Genomic DNA, 21,309 nt, shown 5'->3' with positions numbered 1-21,309 from the left:
GGGTGGATAATCCTTCATCCATCGCTCTTTTAGATCACATCTGCATTTCCTGATATGTTTCGCTGATGAAGATAAAAGGCAAGGTCATTTCCTTTCTAAAAATCGGACGGAAGACCTCCTCGTTGCTCGCAACGAGATCGTGTCTAGTTATTATTTTTTTTCTTACAAAATTTGTGCAGGCGATTTCTCGGAAATGGCTCAGCCGATTTTCGTGACACTTTCAGATCTAATAGATATTAATCCGAACTTAATATACATTTTTTTTATTTTGATGACGTCATTTCCGTTCTTGAGAAAATGACGTTTTAACGATTTTCAGAGGGTCGGCTTGTCCAGGGATCTCCTCCTTAACGGTAAAAGATATTGAGTTCAAACTTTCAGGGATTGTAGACAAGAGATTGTAGATGTGCTATTTGGTGTTCATATTTGTCATGCTCAAAAGGCGTTTAAGCTCGCCTGGTCCCGAAAATTGAGACTAAAAAACGTCGTAATTTTTAATGGTTTTCTTAGTTTATCTCTTTTCTGAAAAATATTTTGTTAACACTTGTAATGCAAAAAAGATTTATATTTACAAGACCTTACATTTGATATCAAGTAAAAGGGGCTGGCCCCCAAATTAAAAAACCAAAGGGCTCTAAAGTCTTTCATCTGTAGCTCTTTACTGAGTGATATTTTGTGAAAGGTTATAGAAGCAAATGTGTTTATTTTACAGTTATGTATCCAATAAATGTAATGATTTTATCATGTGTTACGTAATTAGGGGTTTTTAGGGGCCAAAAGTCCAGAATTTTGATCACCCATATCTCAGTAAGGAAAAATATTTTGAAATAAAGTATAGAAGTAAAGATGCTCAAAATGATGTACTAAATAATATGCAATTTTCAAAATTTCGTTAAATGGCCCCTATAAGGAGTTATGGGATAGGCCCCTAAAACGTTCTTTCCCATATATCTCAAGAACGGTAACGAATTTCTAAACACTTGTTGAACAAAATGTGTTGAGATTTGAATGACCTTTTATTTGATATCAAGAAAAAGGGCCTGTCCCCTCAAATTAAGGGACCAAAGGGCTCTAAAGTCTTTCATATGTAGCCCTTTACTGAGGGATATTTTGTGAAAGGCTATAGAAGCAAATATGTTTATCTTACAGTTATGTATCCAAGCAATGTAATAATTTTATCGTGTGTTACGTAATTAGGGGTTTTTAGGGGCCAAAAGTCCAGAATTTTGATCACCCATATCTCAGAAAGGAAATATATTTTGAAATGCAGTATAGAAGTAAAGATAGTCAAAATGATGTACTAAATAATATGCAATTTTCAAAATTTCGTTTAATGGCCCCTATAAGGAGTTAAGGGATCGGCCCCTAAAACTTTCTTTCCCATATATCTCAAGAACGGTAACAAATCTCTGAACACTTGTTTCACAAAATGCGTTGAAATTTAAATGACCTTTTATATGTTATCAAGAAAAAGGGGCTGGCCCCTCAAATTAGGAGACCAAAGGGCTCTAAAGTCTTTCATCTGTACCTCTTTACTGAGGGATATTTTGTGAAAGGCTATAGAAGCAAATATGTTTATCTTACAATTATGTATCCAAGCAATGTAATGTCATGTGTTATGTAATGGGGGTTTTTTAGGGGTCGAGAGTCCAAAACTATGACAACCTATCTCTCAAAAAGAAAAAATATTTTGAAATGCAGTTTAGAAGAAAAGATGCTAAAAATGATGTACTTAACAACATGCAATGTTCAAAATTTTGTTCAGCGGCTCCAATAAGGAGATAAGGGACCGGCCCCTAAAACTTTTTCTTTTAAGATATCTCAAGAACAGTGACGTTTAAACACTTGTTGAACAAAGCTCTTACACCTGTAACAAAATAGTATCTGGACCCCTAGAATGTAGACCCTGTTTTTTATTCTAAATCATGTTTAGCTGTTAAAAAGCAAAATCAAGATAGAACATATATCTCAAATTCTAAAATCAGACGGAAGACCTCCTCGTTGCTCGCAACGAGATCGTGTCTAGTTAAGGTCTTCCGTTTCCAACAGAGGACCTTATTGTTTTTCTTCGGTTTCTTCTTCCCTATCATTATTATTTTTGTTTTTTTTTCTTTCAAATTTTGTGCACGCGAGTTCTCGGAAATGGCTCGGCCGATTTTCATGAAACTTTCAGATCTAATAGATAATGATCTAAACTTTATTAGAAAGTTTTTATTTTGATGACGTCATTTCCGTTTTAGAGATATTGACGTTTTAGCGATTTTTAGAGGGTCAGCTTGTCCGTCGAACTCCTCCTAAACGATAAAAGATATCAAATTCAAATTTTTAGAAATTGTAGACGAATGATTGTAGTTTTGTCTAAAGTGAGCTATTTATGTCTGGCGCAAAAGGCGCCGAAGCTCGCCTGGACCCGAAAATTGAGATGTAAAAAATGTAGTGATTTTCCTTAGTTTTCTTTAAATATCTCTTATCTCGAAAATATTTTGTTAAGACATGTAGAGCAATTAAAATTTATTTTTACAAGAGCTTTCATTCGACATCAAGAAAAAGGGGCTGCCCCCTCAAATTAGGGGCCAAAAGGGCTGTAAAGTCTTTCTCCCATAGCACTTCTCTGAGAAATATTTTGTAATATGTTAAAGAAGCAAAAATGTTTATCTTACAGTTATTTATCTATTCATTATAAAAATAATTTCATGAGTTACGTAATTAGGCGTTTTAAGGGGCCAGAAGTCCAAAATTTCAATCACTTATATCACAAAAAGGACAACTATTTTGAAAAGCAATATAGAATAAAAGATGCTTGGAAAGATGTTCTAAACAATATTCAACCATCAAAATTTCGTTCTGTGGCCCAATAAGGAGATAAGGGGTCGGCCCCTAAAACGTTCTTTCCCAGATAGCTCACGAACGGTAACGAATTTCTAGACACTTGTTGAACAAAATATGTTGAATATTAAAAGAGCTTTCATTTGACATCAAGAAAAAGGGGCTGGCCCCGAAAATTAGGGACCAAAAGGGCTGTAAAGTCTTTCTTCCATAGCAATTTACTGAGAAGTAATTTTTAATATGTTTAAGAAGCAAACATGTTCATCTTACAGTTATTTAACTATTCATAATAATAAAGAATTCATGCGTTACGTAATTAGGGGTTTTAAGGGACCAGAAGTTCAAAATTCCGATCACTTGTATCACAAAAAGGACAAATATTTTGAAAAGCAATATAGAATAAAAGATGCTTAGAATGATGTTGTAAACAATATTCAACCATCATAATTTCGTTCTGTGGCCCAAATAGGGAGATAAGGGGTCGACCCTTAAAACTATTCTTTCCTAGATAGCTCAAGAACGGTAACGAATTTCTAGACACTTGTTGAACAAAATATGTTTAATATCAAAAGAGCTTTCATTTGACATCAAGGAAAAGGAACTGGCCTCTAAAATTAGAGGCCAAAACGGCTCTGAAGTTTTTCTTCCATAGCATTTTACTGAGAAATATTTTGTAATATGTTTAAAATGCAAACATTTTAATCTTCCAGTTATGCATCCATATCTGATTTAAAAAAATCTCATATGTTACGTAATTAGGGGATTAAAGGGGCAAAAAGTCTTTTGATGATAACTTTTAATTGTGAAATATTTTGTAATACATTATAGAAGCAATTATATTCATCGAAACACTATACACCTATAAATGACAATTATTTACTCCTTTGTTACGTAATTAGGGTTTAAGGGGACAGAAGTCCGAAAGTTTGATCTTCAATATATTAAAATGGAGAAAAATTTCGAATGCTTAACAATATGCAACCATTATTGTTTTGTTACCTGATCCCTTAAAGGAGTTATAGGGCCGGCCCCTAAAATGATCTTTTCCAGATATCTCGAGAACGGTATATAATTTCGAAACACTTGTTGAACAAAATTAGATCCCCCCGCATTTACTGATATGTTTCGTTGATGAAGATCAAAGGCAATTTCATTTCCTTTTCTTAAAATCGGACGGAAGACCTCCTCGTTGCTCGCAACGAGATCGTGTCTAGTTATTATTATTATTTTTTTCCAAATTTTGTGCACGCGATTTCTCGGAATCTATTCGACTGATCTCAACCATTTTTTCACAGATGTTAGGGCGTGATCTAAACTTAATACATTTTTCTGAATTTTTCGTAGTCACTTCCGGTACCGAATTGTCGGCCATTTTGTAATTTTTGACGACCCATTTTGTGCAGCTATAAACTCGGAAACCATAAGAGATATGAATATCAAATTTTCAGGATAGGTAGACGATAGTTTGGAGTTGTGCAGCATGTAGTTGTTTAATGCCTGTTGCGCCATTTCTTGGAGCTCGCCTGGGCACGAAAATTGGGTACGAATTTTCATTCAAAATTTTCACACGTTTTGATTTATATCTTTTTATCAGTTGATATTTTGTTAAGACATATATAACAAAAGAGGTAAAGAATCAAAAGTTCATTCCAACAAAATCAAAAATAAGGGGCTGGCCCCTTTATTTAGGGGCCAAAACGTTCGTAATTTCTATTACAAATGACTTAAAAACGATAAAGATTTTGTAATGTATTATAGAAGCAAAGTTGTTGATCGTACCAATATCTATTAGAAAAAATTATTACCACGCCCATTTATTACGTAATTAGGGATTTTTAGGGGCCAAAATACTTAAACTTTGACGCAATATAACTAAAGAAGTAGAAATATTTTGTTAGACATCATAAAGAAAAAATGTTTGAATTAATAATTTAAATCGATTCCACTTATCAAAACACGAATTTCTGTCCCCATAAAGGATCTAGAGGGCTGGCCCCTAAGATATTTAAACATTTGTATCTCAAAAATGATCAACAATTTTAAATACGTGTACGAACAAAAATTGTTAGTATTCTTAAGACCTTTTCAAAGAAATCAAGAAAAAGGGGCTGGCCCCTTTAATCAGGGGCCAAGGCACTCTTAAACTCTATTACAAATAACTTAAAAACGATAAAGATTTTGTAATGCTTTATAGAAGCAAAGTTGTTGATCGTACCAATATATATTAGAAAAAAATATTGCCACACCCATTTATTACGTAATTAGGGATTTTTAAGGGCCAAAGATCTTTAACTTTGACGCAATATAACTAGAGAAGTAGAAATATTTTGTTAGACATCATAGAAAAGAAAATGTTTGAATTAATAATTTAAATTGATTCCACTTATCAAAACACGAATTTCTGTCCCCATTAAGGATCTAGAGGGCTGGCCCCTAAAATATTCAAACATTTGTATCTCAAAAATGATCAACAATTTTAAATAGGTGTAAGCACAAAAATTGTTAGTATTCTTAAGACCTTTTCAAAGAAATCAAGAAAAAGGGACTGGCCCCTTAAATTAGGGGCCAGGGCACTCTTAAACTCTATTACAAATAACTTAAAAACGATAAAGATTTTGTAATGCATTATAGAAGCAAAGTTGTTGATCGTACCAATATCTATTAGAAAAAAAATAGCCACGTCCATTTATTACGTAATTAGGGATTTTTAAGGGCCAAAGATCTTAATCTTTGACGCAATATAACTAGAGAAGTAGAAATATTTTGTAAAACATCATAGAAGAGAAAATGTTTAAATTAATTATTTAAATCGATTCCAAATATCAAAACACGAATGTCTGTCCCCATTAAGGATCTATAGGGCTGGCCCCTAAAATATTCAATCATTTGTGTCTAAAAATGATCAACAATTTTAAATGGGTGTAAGAACAATAAATGTTAGTATTCTTAAGACCTTTTCAAAGAAATCAAGAAAAAGGGGCTGACCCCTAAATAAGGGGTCAAGACACTCGTAAACTCTAATACAAATAACTTAAAAACAATGAAGATTTTGTAATGCATTATAGAAGCAAAGTTGTTGATCGTAACAATATAAGTTTGTAAAACTCATAGCCACACCCATTGATGACGTAATTAGGAATTTTTAGGGGATTAAAACATTAAATCTTTAATGTGCTGTATGTGAAATGTGAGTGGAAATTCTGAAATTTCATTGATATTTTAATGGTATCGTTTGAAAAATTGAACGGAAGACCTCCTCGTTACTCGTAACGAGATCGTATCTAGTTATTAAGGTCTTCCGTTTCCAACGGAAGACCTTATAGTTTTCGTACGATTTCTTCTTATTATTATTTTTTTCCACAAATTTTGTGCACGCGATTTCTCGAAAACTATTCGACCGATTTCGACCATTTTTTCACAGAAGATGACACTCAATGTAAACTTAATACATTTTTTAGATTTTTCCTGTCGTCACTTCCGGTACCGCTTTATCGGCAATTTTGTACTTTTTTACGACCTATTTTGTGCAGAGCTGATCTCAGAAACTATCAAAGATATGACAATGAAATTTTCAGGATAGGTAGTCTATAGTTTGAAGTTGTGCACTATTATTTTGTTTTACGCCAGTGGCGCTATTTCTTGGAGCTCGCCTAGGCACGAAAATTGGGTACGAATTTTCATTCAAAATTTTCATACGTTTTGATTTGTATCTTTTTATCAGTTGATAATTTGTTAAGACATATATAACAAAAGTGGTAGATAATCATAAGTTCTTTCCAACGAAATCAAAAAAAAGGGGCTGGTCCCTTTATTTAGGGGCCAAGACACTCGTCAACTCTATAACGAATAACTTAAAAATGATAAAGATTTTGTAATGCATTATAGAAGCAAAGTTGTTGATAGCATCAATATTTATCAGAAAAAAATTATTGCCATGCCCATTTTTTACCTAATTAGGGGTTTTTACGGGCCAAAATACTTAAACTTTGACGCAATATATCTAGAGAAGGAGACATATTTTGTTAGACATTGTAGAAGAGAAAATGTTTGCATTGATGATTCTAATAGATTCCATAAATCAAAAGACCAATGTTTGTCCCCATTAGGGATATAGAGGGCTAGCCCCTAAAATATTCAATCATTTGTATCAAAAAAATGAATAACAATTTTAGATGGGTGGAAGACACAAAATGCTAGTATTCGTGAGACCTTTTGAATAACTAAAAAAGAAAAAAGAGAAAAGCCCCGGAAATTAGGGGCCAATACACTCGTACATGTCTTTTAAATATTTCTTTAAAACGATAAAGAGTTTGTTATTCATTATAAAACAAAGTTGTTTATTGTAACAATATCAGTTTGTGAAACTCATTGCAACACCCATTGATGACATAATTAGGGATTTTAGGGGACTAAAATCTTAAATATTTAATGTGCTATATGTGAAAAAGCAAAGCACTTTGTTACGCTTTTTAAAGGATATTGACAATCGTATACATTATCAAGGAGTGATTGAGGGAGGAGGGGGGTTCTGAAATTCCATTGATATTTTAATCGTATCGTTTAAAAATTGAACGGAAGACCTACTCGTTACTCGTAACGAGATCGTATCTAGTTATTATTATTTTTTTCCACAAATTTTGTGCACGCGATTTCTCGAAAACTATTCGACCGATTTCAATCATTTTTTCACAGAAGATGGGACTTGATGTAAACTTCATACATTTTTGATATTTTTTCTGTCGTCACTTCCGGTACCGATTTATCTGCCATTTTGCACATTTTCACGACCTATTTTGTGCAGAGCTGATCTCAAAAACTATCAGAGATATGACTATGAAATTTTCAGGATAGGTAGTCTATAGTTTGAAGTTGTGCACTATTATGTTGTTTTACGCCAGTGGCGCCATTTTTTGGAGCTCGCCTGGGCTCGAAAATTGAGTACGAATTTTCATTCAAAATTTTCATACGTTTTCATCTGTATCTTTTTATCAGTTGATATTTTGTTAAGACATATATTACAAAAGTAGTAGATAATTAAACGTTCTTTGACACAAAATCAATAAAAAGGGGCTGGCCCCTTAAATAAGGGGCCAAGACACTCGTAAACTCTATTACAAATAACTTAAAAACGATCAAAATTTTGTAATGCAACATAGAAGCAAAGTTGTTGATTGTAGCAATATTTATCAGGTAAAATCATTTTCACACCCATTTACGACGTAATTAGGGATTTTTAGGGGTCAAAGTACTTAAACTTTGATGCAATATATCTAGAGAAGGAGACATATTTTGTTAGGCAATGTAGAAAAGAAAACGTTTGCATTGATGATTCTAATCGATTCCACTAATCAAAACTCTAAAGTCTGTCCCCATTAAGGATCTAGAGGGCTGGCCCCTAATATATTCAATCATTTGTATCTCAAAAATGAACAACAATTTTAGATGGGTGTAAGAACAAAAAATGTTAGTATTCGTGAGACCTTTCGATTGAACTCAAGAAAAAGGGGCTGGCCCCTTAAATGAGGGGCCAAGATACTCGTAAATTCTATTACAGATAACTTGAAAACAATCAAGATTTCAAATATCTTTGGTACCTAGCCTTTTTACAAAATTGATACCAGCGAGATTTTTGTCACTGTAAGTGATTGAGACACAAACTTTTATAAATGATAGACAATCGTTTGAAGATATATTTAACGGGGTTTTTTTGTCAACCGTCACTTCCGGTACTCACCAGAAGAGTTCAAACAATTCATTTTTTTCACAAGTTTAACTGATAATCTTTGGTGTTTCATCTTCCATGATTAACAGTGGTGTACACTAAACAAATGTATAAAAAAAACCTAGCTTTTATTTTCATAAACCTCTTTTGTTCGTCCGTTTTCGGTCTCGAGACAAAAAACCTAGATTCACCAAGATCGCAGATTTGGCAGAGAATATCGATATTTCATCGTATCATATGAAAACAAAATCGGACGGAAGACCTACTCGTTACTCGTAACGAGATCTAGTTAACAAACTAACCATCAGATTTACCTTAGATCTTTTCGTTAGAAGTATAATTGTATGCTATATACAAGGTTTGCCATCCTGCAATAACGTAGCTCCTAGACCATACTTTGAATATCGGCGTAATGCACTGTGTGACATTACTTTTGGATCAACCCTCGTACATACTATCATATAGTGAAGAAAATATCTGTCAATTTAGCCGTGAAACTTGAACGTTTTCCTGTATCTTACAAGGCTCTTTTCCTCAAGGAGATGAAATAGAAGAAAAAAATCTAAAATCTATTTAAAGCTTGAGGAGGCCTTATACACTAACACAGAAGTTAGTATATGAAGGATTTTTCTTGACTTCAAGTAGAAATATATGGTAGTGTGTACTTGACCAAAATTTGCTAAAAACCAGCATTCACCTTATTAAATGCATGCACACACTAGAATATGAACACAAAGGAATTTTCTTTTGGCTTCTCAGATTCCCATCCAGGTCATTTCAGAGTAAGAAGGATTGGCTCTGTGAATCGATAAGGTTTCTGTTTAATATTTTACATCGAGAAGTCGATCAAAATTAAGATTCCCTTCCTATATTGCTCAACTTTGAATTGCCATCGTCAAAACCAGATCATTTTCCATTTCCAAATGAAATGAAAAATGATATGGTGGCTTCCCATGAGATACATCTAACATGAAAAATTAATTTGAAAAAAGGTGTTTCTAGCAAAAGTCTATTCATTTAAAAAGAAAGTCCTAGATTTCATACTCAATTTACTTTCAAACTGTAGCAATAGTTATTGCCTTTTTTTGAGGAAGTTAAATAATGTAAATATGGCGATCATATCAGACGTGTATAATCTATTTGTACTTGCATTATGAACATTTTTGTCGCAATTTAAATTATCTATCTATTGATCGATCGATCGATCGATCGATTGAGAGAGAGAGAGAGAGAAAGAGAGAGAGAGAGACAGAGAGAGAGAGAGACAGAGAGAGAGAGAGGCAGACAGAGAGAGAGAAAATAGTTTGTGTACTGCAGAATTGAAAAACTATTATGTTAATTGCATTTTTATCAGAGCCGGAATAATGTACAGAAAAATCGATCAATAGTCAAACAATTTCCCATAGCAATGCTAGCGATGCTACCCGTTGATTTGTATCGTCGTTTTATGTTCATTCGCGATAACACAGGAAAATTCAGAAATGAACAGCAATGAGAAATTGCATGCAGATTGTGTAATTTATACAATGGTTGCTGTATTTCATAATGAAAAAAATAGTGTTGCATGAATGTACTCTATTTATAGTTAGACTGTCGGCAACGGACACGCTCTGCCAGCACTATCTTCCCTGTATGTAAGTTGACTGCATACAAGATAGGGTGTTACAGGCTGTGATAAGTTACCCCCAAATCTTATCAAAAGTCAGGATCAAATTAATTATTAAACAAAGAAGTCGGCCAATGCTTTTTATTTAAGACTTAGTTTAAACAATGGTTCGTGTCGTATTTTATCAAGTGCAGGAAGTGGGCCAGTAATTACCAAGTACGTCTGTAGAGAATATGTTATTGTTTACCAAGCACGTCGTGTTACGAGAATGAGGGGGTGATCTGTGCCAGACGAAGTAAGTGTGTTCAGACACTCTCTCTCTCTCTCTCTCTCTCTCTCTCTCTCTCTCTCTCTCTCTCTCTCTCTCTCTCTCTCTCTCTCTCTCTGTGTACTGTGTATTTCCAATTGATGTTACAAACAATAGCATGTTTCTGTTGATTGCAGACGTCTCGAGCATCAATTTTAAAAAGAAAATGTCTTTTCATTATGCGCTTACAGTTTGTTTTCTGACGTGGCTGTTGTTATTTTAATCTTAAGTATGTGTGATATTGAGTAATAAGGAGATGTTTTTGACACCGGAAAGGAAAATATTGACTTTCTTCACTCTCATAGTCTATGTTCTCTAGTGCATTTCCGTTTGAAACAGAACTCATTGTACTTTGGCTTTAAGTGACCTCGTCTGAATCAATGATTAATTATCCGTAGGTCAGTGATTTCAACTTGCAGCGACAATTAAGAAAACAAACGAGTCACGATTTTGGTGAAAAATTCTTGTAAGGTTGCCTGAGCTATTGAATGCTACGAGAGTGAATTATTATTTTCTTCTTCATCTAGCATCTTTTTACGGTGTCGAAAGGGGGCATAATTTTTCAAATATGCTTTAAAAGCCAATTACTGAGAAGAAAATAAAGAAATATAACGTTAAAATTAAAAAATTTCAAATGTATGTTTCACTAGAAAAATTTGGGGTATTCTCCTTGCTTCATCTAACACTCAAAAATATTGGAGTCAATTTATCTTAAAACAAGGGCTAAACGATTTATTCTTAAAATTAGTTTGTTAAGTTTCACCCTAAGACTAAAAACTGTGTGTGATATAACTAAAGAAACACCCCCAAAAATTAGCTTTACAAAGCATCAAAAGGAATAAAACCCAATAACTCCTACAAAACATTTTTAAATGCTGACTGAGTATTAGTCCATTATTAAACATGACGATTTGATTTGTGTCTCTCTTTTTACCTCTTTTAACTTCGAATTAAAAGCTGGCTTGCAGACAAAAAAAGATACATTTAAACAAGAACCAATGTTTAATTAAATTTTTGAACGCTCATTGCGATGGATTTAATTTGATAATCGAGTTAAAGTTTGGTGATTGAGTATAAACAATTCTTTGCTTTGCTGGGATGACTTACTGAAAAAATCTCCCACAGGTTGTTAAATTGTTGAATGGACATCAAATAGCGCGTATGTGATTGTTTTCTGTAAAATGTATCTTAGGTGAAGATAATCTGAATGGGATTGTACAAAAAGGTAATGCTCCTATAAAGTTCTATCCTTTGAAAAGAGATAATCTAAACATGTATTTTACGAGGTCCAATCAATAGAGGGGGTTGTGTGAAGTAGCAACAATTTCATGATGGTGCTGTATAGTTGGGTCTTCATTCGTTTTAGTTAAACTGACCATGACTACATATCTTTAGGGATTTCTAATTAGCTAGTCCTACCCGTTCGAGGGTAATATTGTGTACTGATTTTTCACTTTTATATGTATCATTAAAGATTACGATGAACATTACAATAAACATTTACTCAATGCATTTATATAAAAACTGACAGGAGGCTCTGTATGTTTGTAGAATGAAGTAAAACATCAATGTAAATGAGATGAAAAGGTAATCAACAGGCGAGGTTTGACAACTAAAGAAACAAAAATGACTTGCTTAAATGACAAACTTTTCTCTAGTCTGCTTCACCGACATAGTTTGTTAACTTACTCAAAACATGCAGCAAGCTAACCGCCCTGGATGTAAAAGGCAATAGAATGTTCTTTACAACATCTTCTGAATACGTCAATCAGTGGTGCAAGGTTTACGATCGATTTATAGAGATTGCATATAGTGTAAGAAATTCATAAGTCATAAGAAATTCTATTGAGATGGGTCTACTACTTATGTACAATAACTAAGAGGTACTAAGGCACGATACTAAGATACAGTTATTCTCATTTGTATTATCATATTATATTTATTACACCATCGTTTAATTTTTTAGTTCCGAGTTAAAATCATAATCTGTTGTTCACGTCTGTTATGGTCCATTGGCCTCTTATTTCAAATGCGTAACAATTCTACTACTTCTACTACTACTACTACTACTACTACTACTACTTCTACTAATAACAACTAATATAATATTCAAATTCTGATAAGTAATTTGTTGTTTCTTTTCAGGATGCAGAATGAAATTTCCTTGGAAGTACTTTTTGACTGTGATCCTTCTGGTGTACATAGTCAGCATATATTATATTCACTCTCATGTCTACGAACGAGTCGCACAGCTAAATGATAACCATCAAAATAACCAGATTAGCCTACATCCTCACGTACCACCTAAACAGACATTACCACACACCCGATACTATTCTGTCAATGCCATTGGCAGTGTCTCCTTTTCGAGTCTTAAAATCGCTCCAGACAAAACCTTTACCGCATGGTCAAAAGCAAAGTCTTCCTTCTGTGACGATAATTTTATAGGCTATGATAATTTATTTGCTCACTTAAGGAATGCTTACCTTGATCCATCATTCAGTTCGGGTCGTTTAGGAGGCGAGGCTATTGAACGCGTGCTTAATCAGCCAGAAGAGAAGGAGTTCCTTGTCCTAAAAATTGGATATTTCCAAATCAACTGTAAAGATGATGAAGTATTCAATTACAGGTTTAAAAGAGGAGATCACTTAGTGAAGTGGATCTCGGTCCTGAGGCCTGCCTTAGAGACTACGTCACGTGAGTACATCAACACGTTGACTATCGCCGTGACTCGATACGAGTACGCCAATGTCTATCACACAATGACCGACTGGTATAATGCATTCCTTATGCTCGTGTTCTTCAATGTTCGGAGTCTAAGCGCCAATATTTTGTTCGTTGATAGCCATCCATTAGGAGGATTAGACACAGTTTGGACAACTTTGTTCGGAAGAGTTGTGCGAGCTGGTCAGCTGCAGCAAGCACTTCACTTCGATACTCTTATATGGAATATCCAAGGTTATAAAAGTCCCATGTATCATCACGATTTACCATCAATTCCACACATTGAACCATTTAGAATATTTTTTCTTGGAAAACACAACATTCCAGACAACAAAATATTGAATTGTGATAAATTATTGATTCGTTTTCTTTGGAGACGAGATTATGTTGCTCATCCTAGAAATCCAAAAGGAACTGTGAGTCGCAAAGTCAAAAACGAGAAAGAAATTGAAGATTCCGTCGCTAAGTTGTACCCCAACCATTTAATTGAAAGTTTCCAGACGGAAAATATGAGTATGACTGACCAGCTATCTGCCATTGTTAACACGGACATTCTGATAGGCATGCACGGGGCGGGCCTAACACTGGCACTTTTCCTGCCCAAACACGCAGGACTCATAGAGATCTACCCCAAATATTGGTCCTCCGACAACGCCCATTTTAGGGCAATAGCAAGATGGAGAAATCTTCATTACATTCACTGGCAAAATGTGGAGAGCAAAAACGAATTCACAAATCATTACACATATGTCCCTCCTTCTGTGGTTCACAGATTGTTGTCTAATACTATTTTGAATATGTGCAAGGCTCAAAAAGGGCATAGCTAGTTCTTGCAAACAACAAAGATTAGCAGTTTTAATCTATCAACACAGAAAATAATTTCTATGCAAACAACGCTTTCATATCATTGATAGTTAGTAAGGTATATAGTAGGGGAGAAAAGATAATTTTGTGTATATCATACAATGTATATATGAGGCTGACATAGAGTAGCCGTTTATCTTTTATAGTTATTGTTTGCAAGTCACAAGGATTAGACAATTTATATTAACTGTTGAATATAAATAAACAAAGAGCATTCAGTCAAGTGAACTCCATACTCTGTCCCAAGATATCCGCGATTGACATTTTGCTTGTTTCCTCGATATTTATAAATATTTCAGAGTTCAAACCTGTTCATTCAAAAGTATGAACATTTTCCAATATTTCTCAGTTAATACGTTCCCTTTAGCTTATAAGGTTTCAATACACGGCTAAAAATGTGACATCTAAGGGAATTTTGTATTGCAGCAAGCCCAGATGATAACGTTGAAAAATTGCGCGAGGTATTCCGAGTAACTTCTGAATGGATAAAAGATGTAAACATTCTCCGTAAGAAATCTGTTTTCGTTCTTGTGATTTTTTTCGAGTGAAAAATGATAATCAGTCAATGTAGATATCTTGGAAATTTTCCCTTTCATCGATTTCAACTGCACTTTTTTCACAGGTATGTGTATTTGTAATTTAAAATCGTCCAAACGTGCTGCCTAAATATTTTTGGATAAACTATAATTGAATGGTCTTTGAATGTGACAAGGTGGTAAGGCTAAAGCTATGTCATTAAGTCACCTTCAATCAGAATTTACTTGACTGAATGTCCCGGTTTACGTTAAAATTCTGAATATTTAAGTTCTGAATATTTTATTTTATTCTGCATTTAAACTGAGTCATGACATGAATTCACTTGATATGTGGTATTTTTTTTTATTTATTATTCCGTTTATAGCATGCTTTCACACTTCTTAACTTTTTTAATGACCCTTGTATATAAATTATCTCTACAGAAATGGCAGCTTTTCCTTCCAAAAGTCTTTCATGCCATGCCTGTTATCGATATTGTTTGTGTTCGTACAGTTTATCAAGTGTTTGAACTGCATCCCAAGCCAGGAGTTCTCCCAATTTTTCGTTTCTGTTCATTGTAACAGATTATATTTATATTTATCATCTAATCAATCATATATGATTAAGACTATATAACATTCCAGAAACATGTATGTGGGCTTATGCCAGATAGCTGTTTTTAATTTACTTCATGTTTGGATTTAGTTAAATTATGCTTACACATATATTGCCAATTTTACCTGCGTATTTACTCTGAATATACATGTTCTATGCATTTTTACCTGCTTTGTTGAGGTTTTACAAATTTGATTGTATTAGATAATTAATGTATTTATTCTTGTTGATGCATAATGTATTACAATTACGCATGTGCCATTGATTATTTGTGCTTATTGTTTTCCTTCTATTTTATATATTATTAAGTACGTGCTTTCATATTTTAATGTTTTTTTAATAATGTTGTTACCATACAATGGAAATGTTTATTTTTTTAATGTTGATTCAATTACATAACGCCATATGCCTACCTATTATCCAATGAACAGAAACACCTGGTGTAGTGTCGTTCTCTCTCTGAATTAAGTGACCACGTTTTGTGACCTCTGATCACTATTACTCTTATAATTACCAAGGAGGTTATACAAGACTATATTATCAGGTGTTTTCATTGCTTTTCTCTCAACTTTTATGTAATAAATCTATTTTTCCACTTATTAGATATACCAATTGATATTTAGGTAGGTACTACATAACCTAAAGTGAGTTAACTATCCTTCAAAATTTATAATAGATTCAATTATATCTATTTCCTCTTTTGTTCGTCATGCAGTTTAAATGTGGTAACGAAGTACTCTGAAGATAAATGTTTCCCTGCTGTTTGAATGCTGCCAAATTAATAGGGATATTAATACACGGTTGAAATTCCTTTTAATGGAATCAGTAGCTATGCATTCATTTGAGGATTTAACAAAATTGTTACGAGATCAAAGATTAGCAGGATTGTGTATCAGCTGATCACCTTTTGCATTGAATGGTATCAAAACGTATCAGATGACATTGTTGTTCAGCGATTTGCCTGTTTGGCATTTTAAATTTCATAACTGTTTCCTGTATAATGGCATTTCAAGAGGCCCATGGGTCACATCGCTCATCTGAGCAACACTAGCCCTAATAAAATCAACTTTATAGAATCATATACAAAATATTAACACATAGATCCTTTACAGAAAGATTTTCAAATTTTTATATTCCCATGTAAAACGTGAAAGAGTTTTGAAAAAAAATTGATATTCTTATGTTATTCTACCCTCCAATATGGACCCAAACTAATTAACCCCGAAGATAATGGCTTTGACAAATTTGAATCTGCACTATCTTGGGGTGATTGCACTTAATTAAGTTATAGTTTCTCTGTCTTATTGGTTTTTGAGAAGAAGATTTTTAAAAAGATTTTCTTTATATATTCCTATGTAAAAATTCAACCCCACAATGTGGCCCTACCGTACCCCGGGGACCATGATTTGAACAAACTTAAATTCCATACCTAAGTGTGCTTCAACACAAGTTTCAGCTACAGGCTACATGGTTATTGGGAAGAAGATTTTTCAATAATTTTCATTTCCCTTTGGAAGAAGTCGTGACCCTTCATTTAAATTATTAAATCCCCTTTACATAGGATTGCTTTGTGTCAAGTTTGGTAAAAATCGGCACAGTGCTTCTGGAGAGAAAGTCGATAAAGCAAAAAAGTTTCCAGACAAAAAACGGACGCCGGACAAAATGATCAAAATAGCTCATGAGCTTTCAGCTCAGGTGAGCTAAATACAGTTAAAATATAAGATAAGATAAGATAAGATAAGATAAGATAAGATAAGATATTCTTTATTTCCTCCAAATTAATGGAGAGTATTACATAATCAAATTATAAACTCAAGTGAAAATAGAACAGAAACATAACATATTTATATATGTACATATTTTGATAGACATTTATAAATTACGACAATCTATTGCAAAGAAACCTCTGTTTTTATACAACATAAATGCAACGATTAACATAATCTGTTTCCATTTTGTATACGATATATTTTCAAAACTTGTACCATTGACACATCCCATAAGGGATAAAAACTGTAATTCTAGGTCTTGATTTTCAAACCATATATATTCGTTGACATCAAGAAATTCTAAAATGCTTTCAAGCATAATATCTCTGTCTTCTAAAAGATTATAACAGCTTAAAACAAGGTGCATATTATAGCTATCTGTTTCCTTATAACATAAAGGACAAGTTTTACATACAGTTTTCATTGATGAAACTTGAACTAAAAAGTTGATCAACAGTCGTTTTGAGGGTTCCTCTTTAGCAATTTGCCAAAGCTTATTAGGGCACAAATTCGTATGTATTCTACTAAAAAAAGAGAGTTCAGGGTTCACACAAAGAGAGCTATGCCATTGTTTTTCTTCCTCTGCCCAAATTGTTTTGATAATCAATTTTGAATATTCTTTTTTGTTAAAAATAATATTACAGTCGTTAAATAACACATCGAAGAGCTTATATTTCTTAGCTGTTTGTAACAAGTTTTTAGTTGCAAAAAGTTTTTCAGTTACATGAACATCAGAAATAAACCTATAAATCCGATTTTGTAAAGAGTTTTGGTCTGATCGGTGTAGTCTCCCTAAAAACAATAAGCGGCATTTATCAATGTAGCCTTGCATGGTCCACAGTCCAATATTTGAGATGCTGGAGAGCGACGGAGAAAATTTGGAAAATCCTTGAATGATTCTGGAGAAGTGTCTTTGTACATACTCTAGGAGTTGCATGTCGGTGAGTGTCAGTGACGACCATATTTCACAGGAGTAGAGGGCAGAGGGTAGCACAACACGTTTCCATATTTTGGCAGACACAACTGGATGAATGTCGGAGTTATTAACACCAATAGAGTATAATGAGTGGATTTTTGATCTTGCATTTTTGCACACTCGTTCGGTTAGCTTGTCAGTTTTCATATTTGCTTGTAGAAGGCAGCCAGCATAAACAGTGTTATCAGACTGAGGAATTTCACTACCAAATAATCTAATACTATAAGAAACAGAACATTTTTGTGTCTTGGAAAAAACAATAAAGACACTTTTACTTGGATTGTAATGAAGTCTCCAAGTATATGCATATTTTTCTACTTCATTTAGTAAACATTGTAAAGACCTTGGCGAGTTGGTCATTAAAACAGTATCATCCGCTAATAAAATACCTGGTATGTGTATATCACCCAAAATAAGACCATTACCATTTTGGCAAATTTCAGATAACAAATCATTAATGTAAACAAGAAACATAAAAGCACTTAGGACCCTTCCTTGTCCTACACCTTGTAAAACTTTAAACAAGTTGGAGTTTGCACCACAAAATGACACAAAACATTTGCTGCCATTATACCAGTATTTTATAATTTGCCATAACCATGAGTCAATATTAAGATTATATAGTTTATATAGGAGACCAATATGCCAAATTCTGTCAAACGCTTTTTCATTATCTAGAAATGCACAAAATACTGATGAACCTTTATCTACATAATAACTTATTGCTTCTTTTAAGACGTAACAAGCTGGTATGGCACCATATTCACTTCTGAACCCAAATTGCAAATTATGTGGGAATGATACATTTTTATTAGCAAAGTCATTTTCAATTCTTGATAGAATTATTTTTTCAAACAGTTTGCTCACTACAGATGTCAATGTAATACCTCTGTAATTAGTAGGATCACATTTATCCTTATTTTTACCTTTATAGATAGATATAATTTTTCCAACTTTAAACATTTCGGGTACATACTTTTCACTCATTATAGCATTAAAAAGAAGACATAGTTTTTCAATAAGAATATGACCACTGTATATCAGGTGCTCGGTGGTAAGAAAGTCTGGTCCAGGGGCTTTGCCTTTTGAGAGTTTTTCAATATGATGCTTTATTTCCTCAACTGTTATAGCGTCTTGATCCGTGAATGGTTTTTCCTGATAGTTTAGATTGTTATCGATGTTTTCTACGATTTCATTAATGTAGTTTTTAAAGTTATCATCGAATTTACCTGGACAATGTCGTTCGCACGCAAGATCTGAATAGTATTCCTCCCAAAGGTTACACATGTCAGTTATGTTTTTAAAATCAATTTTAAATTTGTTGCCCGTTTACATGCATGTATATACTAAAACGATTTTCAATTTATGTCGATTTGATCTATGAAAATACATTATAGTACTTCTTATATAGAGCTATTCCCAACATTTTGGTCAGTAAGGCAAGTTTATTTACATGCGATTTCTGACGTTCAGAATAATTAAAATTTTTGTATAAATTACTTAATCTAGATATGACTGATTTTCAATTATTAGTTCATGCATGCACCTTTTGTATACAAAATAAACATTAATCTTTAGATTCATGGCTGATACCAGACTGATGATAGATAAACATATTTTAATCAGTGCAATTAAATGTATTTAGGGTGAAATACAGCCGGGTTTAAAACTTACGAAGATGGAATACACTCAGGTCGAGCAAAATAACTTAGATTCGCAAAGAACACAGTATTCTTACCAATTAAATGATACTAAATTACATCAACTCTGTGAAATGTCATACAAGTACTCATCAATTATAGATAAAATTGCATTTAACAGTAAATAAGGGCATACAATGTTGATCTTATTTAAACAACATTGTGTCGCTAAGATACAGTTGACCAAATGAATGATTCGGTTGGCAAATTTGGATATAGAATGTCGAATTTCGAATCTCGAAGGAGCATTCTAGGCTTTCAAATAATAGTCCAGTACAAGCCATGTAAAGGCAAATCCACGAACCATTCAAAAAACTAATATTATGAACGACAATCCTTCTTAATCCTTATCAGCGGCCGAACAAACAAATTTTCAAATTCATTGATCCGCCAATTTGTTGTTATTATAAATCATTTATTTCATAAATAAAATCAAAAATACAAAAATGTTCATTAAAAGGGCATAGTTATGATTTATTTTTCAAACTTTAGTTTTTAAGTTTTAATATTTACAATACTTTACTAAGGTATTCATATTGGTCAGCTAAATTTTGTTTGTTGCCAAGTTATCAGATAAAAACAGTGTTAAAAATTCTTTGACACGTAAAAAGGCTTTTGTCATAATTTTGTTTTCATCTGGTTTGCTGAAGATAAAAACAAAAGAATGAGTAAAAAACTAGAAAGTAAAGATAGAGATAAATATTATATGAATATAAGATATAAAACCAAGGAACACAAAAACATAGAACATGCTTTACTTATACTACCAAGGAAATGTGAGTTATATATCGCTTTCATATCTTAGTATTTACATTAAATTTTAGCTGACCATTGTGAATACTACAGTGACGCATCATAAACAATAACAAATATAAATCAATCATTTTTAAAAATAAATCCTGACCATGGTCTTTTAAAGTCAAATGTATCAGTACTTTTATTTATAATATCTAAAGCAATATGAGCTGCATTTTTTATTAATTCATTTTGTTGCAAAAACTTGTAGTATGATACGTCTGTAACTTATACGTTTATGATATTTAAGATTTGATAAAAATCTTTATATTTTGTTAGAAGAAAGATTTATCTTTTAAGAAATATATAGTAGATCAATTTTTGCACAGGAGACATTAATTCAATTTTGCTTCAATTAAGGCTTCTTAAACGCTTTTCCCACTAAAAAAGGCCAACAGAAATTTAAAAACCATTATATTTTTGCAATTTCTGTAGAACATAAAGAAACAAAATCAGCAATCATATTGCTTTAAAATACTTGTTCGATTAAGATAAACTAAAACAATCAGTTATTATGGCGTTAGCAAACCCAGTCACATTTTCACCAATCAGTGTGTAAAAAATCCTTAAATTTACTGCATACAAAACAAGGAGACATCACTCGAATAAATCGTACTTCTGTGTTGGATATGAATTTTTAAACTACTAACAAAATAATAATACTCATAACTGCCATTATGCAGTAAGGATTCCTATTTTTATTATATGTTGCAGCGCTAGCTTTTTCTCATTTTATTTAAGATTTAAATCTTCACTAGGATTGACAAGCGATTCGAAATTGTCAGTCAGTCTACCACAACTCGTTTTGAGCATTTAATCGGTTACTAGTGTCAATATACGCAAATTTGTGACATTTTTTTTTATTAACTTTAATAAAAACCACATAAAG

General features: G+C 32.9%; 1 protein-coding gene across 9 annotated transcripts in view; it reads left to right on the top strand.

The window, feature by feature from the left end:
- Positions 1-21,309, top strand: part of LOC128179706 (uncharacterized) — a 51,424-nt gene that overhangs the window by 27,943 nt on the left and 2,172 nt on the right. For 6 of the 9 annotated variants that reach the window (XM_052847235.1, XM_052847230.1, XM_052847238.1 and 3 more), the window contains exon 2: positions 12,607-15,782. The exons of 1 other annotated variant lie outside the window; for it this stretch is intronic. In XM_052847235.1, the coding sequence (XP_052703195.1) occupies positions 12,615-14,012 (1,398 nt within the window). In that variant the 5' untranslated portion in view covers positions 12,607-12,614 and the 3' untranslated portion in view covers positions 14,013-15,782. Of the gene's footprint in view, positions 1-10,206; positions 10,450-10,528; positions 12,049-12,606; positions 15,783-21,309 lie in introns of those variants that run through there. 2 more of the 9 variants (XM_052847234.1, XM_052847237.1) reach the window with 2 other exon arrangements.

This window comes from Crassostrea angulata, chromosome 4, assembly GCF_025612915.1.
Source record: "Crassostrea angulata isolate pt1a10 chromosome 4, ASM2561291v2, whole genome shotgun sequence".
Classification (NCBI taxonomy): Eukaryota; Metazoa; Mollusca; class Bivalvia; order Ostreida; family Ostreidae; genus Magallana; species Magallana angulata.
This window is presented reverse-complemented; position numbering and strand designations above follow the sequence as displayed.